The sequence below is a fragment of the Montipora foliosa genome, chromosome 9 (assembly GCF_036669935.1).
Source record: "Montipora foliosa isolate CH-2021 chromosome 9, ASM3666993v2, whole genome shotgun sequence".
NCBI classification, from domain to species: Eukaryota; Metazoa; Cnidaria; class Anthozoa; order Scleractinia; family Acroporidae; genus Montipora; species Montipora foliosa.
In genome coordinates this window covers 40,198,557-40,209,129 of record NC_090877.1, presented here as the reverse complement: position 1 = coordinate 40,209,129, position 10,573 = coordinate 40,198,557, and the positions used below count along the sequence as shown (strand labels likewise).

Genomic DNA, 10,573 nt, shown 5'->3' with positions numbered 1-10,573 from the left:
TTTATCTGTGGTCTTAAATTTTAATGCGCTGGCAATGCTAAGACAACGTTTCCAGAAAGACCATGTTAACTTTTGAAAATTTTAATGACCGTCAAATTTAATTTCTTTTTTTTGCAACGCTTCAATTGTATTTGTCATTTGCTTTCATTTACAGAAATGTACCAAATGGATTGAACAAATTAGCTAACACTGGCAGATCTGAACTTTGTTTTACATTCAGAACCATTTCAGGATTATCGATCGTAACTGGATTGAGAATTTCAAGCCGTGCTCTCTTCCAATAAAACAGTTTATCCTCTGAAATCAATGGTTGATTGTAGCTCTGAAAAAGCGTATCTCTTGTCTTTCTTAAAGAAGTCATGATTCAGTATTAAGAAAGAAGACAAAGAATCAAAACTGCTGTACAATTAATTTGCGATGCCGTAAAATCACTGACGCGACATGCTTAAGTCAAGTCACAGACGCCGGTCTCGACCCAGTTTCACCTCGGCTACTTGGCGTCCGTGTTGACAAAAACGTCTCGTGCTTAAGCTCTCTAATGTTGCGTGAACGCGGCCAAACGAGTTCAACATCATGCAACATCCAAAATGTTGCACGAAAACTTTGCCCTTATTCAAATTTGATCCAACATCATCCAACATGTTGCAACATATCGCAACAGGGTGGCCAAACGTATGCAACATGATGTGTCCAACAATGTTGCCAAGATGTTGCGTTGAAATGTTGCGAGCGTTTGGCCAGGCCTTAAAGGGCCAAGCTGATAGAAAGCCGATGAACACTGCCCCGCGATTATGTATGTCGACCACACAATTTTACGTTGATGATGAATGAAGAGTGGAAAGGAAAAAACATGCAGAAAATCTTCAGTTTTTCTCTTTAAGTTTAAAGCGGGTTTTAAACAACCGAGTATAAAACGTGCCGTTCCAAATTTCACATCCGTTTTTTGGACTTTCGATAACCGCGTCCCCGAAAACCCTCTAACATCAACAAATGATCACCTTACATTAAAAGTAACATCATTCAGGGTGCCTTAGAAATGGGTTCGAAACAAGCTCACTTTGGTTTGTCTTACACAAAATTTTGACTGGTTCCGTTACGGAACCAGCGCAGCAAACTACCGCAGTTGTCATCGATGAACACGCAAAAAGAAAACAAGAGAAAACACTCGAGGTTGAACTCTCACGGCTTTGATGATTTAGCAATCATCTTCATTGATAAATTGTAACTTGTTTCGTTTGCATGACACAATTGTGTCTTACACCATGTCCAATGCAACAAGCCTAACTGGTTCAAGAGACATACAGGGAATCTCTGTATCCTTTCTACCCCAAATGCTTAGAGAAGGAATCGAGCTTGCACGATTGTTCGTAAGAGTTAACAAAGCAAATTTTAATGTTCTAGTTTAGATAAAGGGCGAAATATTAATAAAGATCTCTTTTCACGTACTCGTCAGCCCAGCAAACGCAAAAAGAAAAGCGACCTCTGCTAGCGGGGAAATTAATATTAGCAATAAAAAATGTCATAAATCATTGCTACGGGCGCTTAAGCATAGACAACGTCGACCAGGACGTCTAAAAACAAGAAAATAACTTTTGAAATGCAGGATGTTTACTCAAAGTCCCATTCGTTTAAGATTTTCTCAAAAACAAAAAAACAGTTTTGGATTTTCCCAAGTAACGTCATGTTGAAAGATTGCCGGTAACGTGTAACATTTGCCCACTTATTCTACACAAAAAAGGTCTGTATCATCCAAAATGGCGCCGCCGAAAAAAGTGATAGTGAAAATGAGCGATTCTAAAATTTATCAAGAGTGCTCGCAATCCCTTCTGAGTTAGTCGAGGGGAGACTGGTGATTGAGCAAGGATAAACCTTTGCTTAATCACCATTCTCCCCTCGGCTCTCTTGCGCAACCAAAGCGGACGGTTCGACTAACTCAGAAGGAACTGCGAGCAGTCTATTATTTATCTGGTTCAAAGTTACACTTTCCGAAGAGTGGAGGTTCTCTTTGACAATTCTCTGCCTTTCTCATCCTGACAACCACGTAAAATGCCCAAATTACACTTTCTCTCCAAGCATCCATACCGTTGATCAATGCCACCTTAGGGAGTTTAAACGTGCGACGTTTTTGAGCCGCAAACGGCAACCGGAAGTGAGCTGTTTTCCCTTTTTACTTGTGTTGTCACTACCACCTTTATATTGCTAAGTATCTTTCCTCCATTTAGAGATGATTAGGTTAAAAGTCTGAGAGACAGTACTGTCCTGGCATGCGAAATGTTCATTTCCGGTGGCTCAAAAAAATCACGTGCTTAAACTCCCTATTTTCATTGATCAACGCAGAGCGCTTTAAATACTTTAAGTTATATTTGACGATAACGTCGAAGTTGTCGCGGTCGTCTTTGCGTAAACTACCAAATAAACCGCCAAAACGAATCAAACTACAAAGGGTAAAAGCAAAAAAAAAAAATTCACAGCGAACGCAAAAAGGGAAGCCAATAAATCATTCTTTTCTCCTTGTGCAAATGAGTATGACTACCCTCGTTCTACAGCCAAAATTCTCTCACTATTCAACGTACAAACGAGGCTTTTAACGAAAATGAATGATCTATTAGCGGCCATATTTTTGCGTTTGGTCAATACACATGCACGTATTTAGTCTTGAACCATATGGACCCCTAATAACCCTAAGTCAAATAAAAAAAAATTTCCTCAACTGCTATTTGTCAGGCGTAGGAATGCCGTCATAATGATCTGATGTACCACTTCGATCAAGCAGCTCGAGAAATGTCTGTCAAAGAAACAGCCAACCGAAAACTTGAAGAAATCTCAGGAGGTTCTTCAGCGAAAGCAAACTAAAACTGCTTTCCATTCTTCTCATCGAGCTTTCTGCCTGGCAATGCCAGGTGAAGCGTTCAAGCGCAGCATGTCAGCAGTTGTTGACCACCAAATACCATTGCATTTCCTTTCTAGGACCTGGAGATCCTTGACATTGTAATCATTCCATATGTATTACTTTTCAAACGGTAGACACTCCATGTTTTTTTCTTTCAACTGCTAGTTGTCGGGCGTAAGACTGCCGTCATAATGATCTGATGTACCACTTCGATCAAGCAGCTGGAGAAATGTCTGGGACTTAAAAAAAAATGAGCCAATTGAAAACTTCACCGAACGATGGAGAGCTTCTTCAGCCATGCTTCTCACGGAGCCTTTTTCCTGGCAATGCCAGGTGAAGCGTTTAACCGCAGCACGTCAACAGTTGTTCGTTAAATAAAAGACTTGACTACCAATCCCATTGAAGTTCTTTCTAGAACCTGGAGATCCTTCATTCCACATCCATGCCTCGCTCTTTGTTTTCGTCAGAGCTACAGAGGGTGAAGTTGCATTGTTTATCGCGATAAATTCAGTCAAAGCAGCATATTTCCAAGATATGAACTTTTCAAGTAGTATTTAAAAGCTGTTTTCATTCCTGCCAATGTTCCTTTCGAACAGCAACAGTGGTTGCCTTTGGTCCGCTTTTGTTTATAGCCGTTCTCATACTAAAGAGGCAGAGAATACAGATTGAGATTGGAGACCATTTAGCCTTTTCATCAAGGGACACCCTTTGCCTCCCATAAGAGACCCCAAAAGAGAGGGGGGGGGTTGCATATGCTCGTCGGAAATTTTGAATTAAACCCCTAAAGGAGACCAATCTAGGCGTGGCCCAGGCTCTTTTCAACCCTAAAGAAGTCCATATTGAAAGTGTCTATCACCTCAACACACTTTTCCACGTTTTTATTTTCCGAGATCACCCAAGATACGTTGTGTTTTTAGAACTTTTTGATTGAAATTTCACTTTTTTAAAATTCCATTTGAAAGAAGGGAAAAGTGGTCATACTTTGATCAATAACTGTGCAATGAAGAGGAATGGGTTCGATACCGGGTTGACGTCACAAATTAATTTGCTTCGCTGTTTTTAAAGAATTTTCTCAATGCAAATCAGCTTGTGACGTCAACCCGGTATCGAACTCATTCCCCTTCATTGCATGGGTTTTGGATCAAAGTATGACCACTTTTCCCGTCTTCCAAAGGCAATAAGAGTGAAATTTCAATCAAAAGGTTCTAAAAACAACACGATGTATTTGGGGCGATTTCGGAGAATAAATAAAGTGGAAGTGTGTTAAGGTAAGACATTAAAATATACATTTTTTCATTTCTTCGCGTGCAACCCTAAAAGAGACCTTCACGGCGGCATATCATTGCGTTTTCGTCAGAACAATCTTAGTGAGCCCGAAATTTACACCCCTAAGCGAGACCACAAGCATCCCCGCCCCTTTCATTTTCGAGTCCTCTTAATTAAGGCCAAATTGGCCCTTTTCATGCTGAAGACGTTAAAAGCCGTCTGGTACAATTATGTCCGGCCGGGTTCCACTAAAACCAGAAAATTAAACTAAACTTTAATAAGCCCACGATTGCAGGAACAAATTACTCAGGCGGAATTGCACATTTTGAAGTCTCCTTTCTCGGCGGGCTACGAAAAACAACAAGAAATATACATATTTTTTTTTACGCTCAGAAAAATCAGTCGAGAAAGCAGTTTTTTTTGTCAGTGAAATGAAAAAAGAACTAGTAATGTTCAGTGTCCACAAAGCGAGCAAGGAAGAAAAAAGTGCACACAAACGAAGAATAGGGGGAAAGGTTCTCCAGTACTACGCCCCGTTTTGATACTACGACGTATTTAACAGGAGACGTTTCAGCCGTCACACGTAAAATACGTCGATCTTATTTCCTTCCGGTTTTAAACCAGACTTTAAATGTATCTTGACTGTTTTAACGTCTCTAGTATAAAAATGGCCCCTGCCCCAAATCTCAATCTGCACTCTTGGTTTTCCCGTTGAGTTAATTTAAGTTACTATAAAAATTCTTTTCTATCCGTTTCTCACGGCTACGTTGAGTCTGGAATTCACAGACACACGTTGAAATATTTTTGAGCAGTGGTTCACTTTGTAAAATAATTTAAGTATGTGCAAGCTCTCTGACACGAATTGTATAATTATTTTGAAACGCCTCAATTTTTTTACTTCTTTTTTCAAATGGTTTGCTACCCTTGTTCTGATTTTCGCCACGTGAAAACCAAGAGTTCCCTCCTCCATAATATCAAAACTCTTTTTATTTTTTCTAATACCAAAAGCGTTTTTCTCTGATCGGCTAAGACATGAATTGCTCTTTAATCTTCTGGCGAACAAACGGTTGTCAACAAGTTGGCACTGTAAATTGAAAAATGCGAGAGAATTTTCACAAGTAGGCATCCAATCTTGCAAGTGCGACCACCTCCGCACTAGTGACCGCAGTTGCTGGATTAGAGACCACGACGAGGAAGCCTCGAAGCCCTCGATTGCCGCGGTGATTACCTTCTTACTGAAAAATCTGAATGCGAACTAACATGGTATTGTTCTTCACGTACTGTGGCTCACGGATCTGCTCAATTGGGGCAAATTCCACATAGCCGTAGCCTTTGTAATTGCGCGGAGCTGTTGGTCTCTGAAAGGCCAACAGATTTGGCTTGGCGACCAGGGTCTCGCTGATATGCTGACGAAATTCGACGCCCTCTCTCTGATCCAAGATGGAAAGAGCGATTCTTCCAGTAAAGGGCCATTCTAGGATGTTATCATAATCCCCCTGCATCATGTGAACAAACAGAGCAATGAATTTTCCAACTCCACTGTCCACACCATTTAAGTTGATCCGCATGCAGAGTTTGTACCCGTACAGGCTAGTATGGAAAGCTGGGCTGTGTATGGCCGTCATAACTCCGTTCATGGCATCTTGACGACACTGCCGGTAATTCTCTATCCTCCAGATGTAGGAACCATTGCATACACGGCCTTCATACTCCAGCACCTTCGTTTCTACGCGGTTGAACCTGACAGATAAGAGGAACACTGTTAATAACCAGCTGAGACCCACAGTGACGTCATAACTGTCCATGAGCAGCCAAGGTGCACAGCATTTTCTCCGAATTGAAGTGAAGCCAAGAATTTGTACACGCCATTGTTTTGAAACTACTTATTCAAAGTAAGCATTCTGCAAGACGTTCATCAGTCCATGAACTTCGGGGAAAAGAAAATCAAACGAAAGGTTAATCTTAAAAAGGAAATTTAGTATCAGTTATACTGCCACTTGCAAATAAACACTTTTTCGCTTTCATTCATAAGTTATCAATGTACTATACAATGAGAAAAACTGCGTCTCAAATGCGGTGAGATGAAATACGACGTAAAAACAACCGACAAAATTGGTCTGGGTAAATTAGAGCCGAAAAAAATCGAAGACATTTATTTCAAATATTCCAATCAACAAACACTACAAAAATATAGAGAATACTTTCTCAAGGATTTAAATCATGTAACATTCAGTACAGTCACTGCAACAAGCGATGATTCACTTGCAATGATTCACGATGCATCGATTCCGCCCGGGTTCGCAGGCCAGATCGAGAAATTCCGCCCTCTCCCGGAAAGAATCGGATTTGCAGGGATTTCGGAAATCCACCAGCTCGCTGGCACGCCATAAAAAAAGTAACTGTGGTTACTTGTTAGTCACAGACGATTCAAACGTCTCCTCAATCAAGCAGATGATTCTTGATGCCCTATCATCCAGCATCTTGGGAAATCTTCACAGGAGTTTGCATCGTGCCTCTATTATCACTGACGTCACGATTTTATTGGTTGTTCAGTTGATAAAGCAATGGAATACCGGGTTGGTGGTTGCAGGATAAAATCCCTGAACGGCCCAGAGCTCGCCGTGTTTGCAGAAATAACTGAGCAGACAGTGCTGCCTTTGCTATGCCATCTGAGAAAGGTTAGACTTCTCTTCTTGGACGAGGACGATTAAGCCTAGGTCCTGGTCTCACAACACTTGCTCAAACTCTGTGGGATGTTAAAATTTGTTATCATTGGATTGGGCACCACAGAAAAATGTAATCATTTGACTGTTGGACTGACATTACAGCAAAGATAGGTCTGCCCAATTTTTCTTTGGTACTGTTGGCCTCTGAGCGTTTGCTCGAAAGATCTCAAGCCGTAGTGATTTCTTGTTTGTCTTAGTCCGGCCATCAGCTTGGTCATTGGATTTTTTGGGAGTAAATCCTCACCATATACCCGTGTTGCACCCCACTCACCTCACAGTAAGCTCTTGTACAGGCCTTTCTACCCTCATACGAGTGTCTTCGAGGCGACGTTCCAAATGCTGAACCGAGCTGGTGAGTGCATTAACAAGACGTCTCATTTCATCTAGTTCTTCACGCTGCCGCTCACACAGTGTTGCCAAGTCATTCACAAACACGTCATGGCTGGCCTGCTCCTGTGGAAATACCTCTGCCCCACCCCTGGTGCGTCGTATCTGATTCCTTGGTATTATCTCCAGATCGCGGGATGGAACACTCTTTAATACTGCAAATGCCTTCGTCATGTCAATCAAATGACTGTTAAGCTGCTCTGCGACATGCTTATTTACCGCTGGGCGTGGGCCCTATGTAGAGAGTCAAATACATGTCGATCATCAAATGACTACACTGATTCCCCCCTCGTTCGTCGAAAATTGTTGCTACAATTATTACTCTGATTTGTTAGAGAGACCCTGTAGCTTTCCAGATGCGGTCTGTGATTGGAGAACAAAACAACAGATGATACAACAGAAACAATGCACCCAGCCCTGATAACAGAAGAAGTTACAGGTTATAGGGACAAAGGAAAATAGCAGTCTGGACTAAGTACAGGATTACTCTTTTTTTCCTAACATTCTCTTATCGATATGATCAGTAGAACTGGAAAACAAACTGTTGAAGATTTGGAAAAAGCGCGAAAACCAACACGACCCAGCCTTTGCTTTGGAAATCGCCAAATAATGTACTGCAGGAGCTGCAAAGTCTACTAAATGAGACAAGTGTTTCCAAAGACTGAGTCCCGGAAATGTGAGTTGAACTTATATTATTACCCTAATTAATTTCACATGAAATTTGGAGTAACTGTGTCTGGTCAAAAAGGTTAATTTGGACACATGTTCTGCCTGGCAAAATATTATTTCCAACACTTTTGACGGTTATGATTATAATTAGTCTCGTCACAAGTTCGATAATGTCAAATTTATGAAAATGGTTTTTTTTTAGAGAGAAAAACATTGATTTAAGTATCGATCTGCAAAAGATTTAAGACCATCCAATTTTGTGAAATCCCCGAAAAAGCGAAATTTCTACGGTGTCCCGACAAAATCGTGAGTTGACCGGCCATGAAAAATTAGCTTGGCTTTTCCTCGGTCTTAGAATATTCTGTAAGAGTCGCCCTTTTAAAAAGCTACAACTCAAAGCTGAAATTTACCTCAAATTCGATTGCTTGAGAACATTTCAGAAAAATTTAAAACCCCTTGTAGCTTAAGCCTCTAGAATAGGACTACCTGTTTTTGCTTTGAGAACCTAACAGGATTGAAAACTCCACTTGAGGAGCATTGACCGTATTTATACTAGAGGACGTCTAAGACGTCCAGACGCATTAAACGTCTGGCCATAAGTGCGACTAATATAAATACGGGACGCACTTAACTTCGACGACTAGAAATCAAATTCATGATTTTCGTCGAAAGATCCTGGCATTTAATCACCAAAGAGACTATGTGCGCTTCATTGCTAAGTGCGTCCCAGTTTAGTACGTCTTGTCTTTATACTAGACGGCTTAGACGTCTGAGACGACTAAGACGTCTGTCAAGTGCGTCGTTTAGACGCACTCAACTTGTCTTCGTCTGACGTTTAATGCGTCCACCTTATTTCCCGTATTCATACTTGTCGTCTAAGATGTCTTAGACGTCTGAGACGTCCTCTAGTATACATACGGCCATTAAAACGATGTTTATTTCATTCTCATAGCGTAAATACTGGCAAAATAGGAACGTTTTAGGAAACTGACACCTCTAACCTATGACGAGACCTTAAGGATCGAAATCTTAATCATAATCCATTGACATGAAAATTTTTTTTCAATGTTCACATTCAGTTTAGTTACCACTGCTACTCTTCTTCCCACATGAAAAACACGTTCCTATTCTGAAGTTAAGCATTGCTTTTCTGTACCTCAAACGAACACCCCACAGTGCTGAAAGGGCATTTTATTTCGGCTCTTGGACAGTCTTTCTCAATGTGTTCTTTCATCTGGAGAATAAAAATCACCAAAGGTGGAACATGACGCATAAGAATCTCAACGAAGTTTTTGCACTTGTTTTGGGAAATGGTGTTGAGGCGCCACTTACATGTAAAATACAGTATACAACCGCAAATAAAAACGTAGATTTCTGTAAGTTTGGCTACATAGGTTCTTACAAAAATGGTATTTACAGTAGTTTTAAACTATCTAGGTTCTTATTTCCACAAGATATCTACTCTATGATATGGTATGACTGACGCCCTCTGTCTGATAAGGACGTTGATACCTTTACATTTCATAACCATGAAATAAAAAGTTTTGAACAAAATCTGTGAAGTTTAAATTGCAATTTGGTGCAAAAGCCTGGAATTTCAAGGTCACGTTCTAAAATAAGAACCTGTTTAATTTTTTAGACTAACCTGGTTCTTATGTAAAGGGGGCTTTAAAATGAAATTTTTAGCCTAACAGGTTCTTAAATTCTCGGTTCTTACATGCGGGTGTTTAATTACTGTACTGCAAACGAGCCATAATACTGTGTAATACTTTGCGATGTTGTCAAAAGAATTTCTTATTTATTGCAAAGGTCAATTACCTTGTTTCTTGGGATGTCTTCTTTCCCACAGAACTCGCACAACGAAGGGTATTGAGGGCAAGTTTGGTAATGATTCTGCGCAAATAATATTTGATAAATCGCAAATTTGACCTGCTACAACAATTCTAAAGGACTGGCCAAACGCTCGCAACATTTGAACGCAACATCGTGCAACATTGTTGGGCACAACATGTTGGATTAAATTTGAAAACGGTCAAATTTTTTGTGCAACATTTTGGATGTTGCATGATGTTGTACACGTTCACACAACATTGTTGCACGGGGGCATGCGTGCTAGGCCACTTGTTGCGCGCCAAGGGCATGGGGCACATAAACGTCGACACGTTGAATTGAAAATGTTGCGTGCGTTTGGCCAGGCTGTTCAACACATGTCGCAACATCGTGCAACAATGTTGCAAAATGTTGCATTGAAATGTTGCGAGCGTTTGGCAAGGCCTTAAGTTCTAATACGGGAAGCTTTATTGAAATATCTCAACAGAAATGTGAGTGATAAAAGCAAAATAGGGCATTTCAGCGACTCCACGCGATCACTGTCATAGACTAGACAACTTCCACCAAAGTTGCCACAAAGATTTTAAGTTGTAAAATGTAAGAGTGCATGGTTTTCCGTGTTTTCTCATATTGGTAACCAATGGTTTGAACAATGGAAGGTGTCAGCACTGTTGCTGGTTGCCTTGTCAAAAGCAAAAATACGAACAGGCCAATTACAAAAGTAACTACACATGATCTAACACACGATTTCACATCAAAGCAAGACAGAAAGATTTCAAGATCTACAAAGCGGACGAGAACGCCA

General features: G+C 40.6%; 1 protein-coding gene across 1 annotated transcript in view; it reads right to left on the bottom strand.

Moving 5' to 3' along the window:
- Nucleotides 1-5,066: 5,066 nt before the first annotated feature.
- LOC137971259 (TNF receptor-associated factor 6-like) overlaps nucleotides 5,067-10,573 on the bottom strand; it is a 23,633-nt gene continuing 18,126 nt past the window's right edge. The window contains exons 5-8 of the mRNA XM_068818057.1: nucleotides 9,757-9,831; nucleotides 9,095-9,172; nucleotides 7,154-7,503; nucleotides 5,067-5,896 (exon numbers count right to left, since the gene is read on the bottom strand). Of these exons, the coding sequence (XP_068674158.1) occupies nucleotides 5,389-5,896; nucleotides 7,154-7,503; nucleotides 9,095-9,172; nucleotides 9,757-9,831 (1,011 nt within the window). The 3' untranslated portion in view covers nucleotides 5,067-5,388. The remainder of the gene's footprint in view (nucleotides 5,897-7,153; nucleotides 7,504-9,094; nucleotides 9,173-9,756; nucleotides 9,832-10,573) is intronic.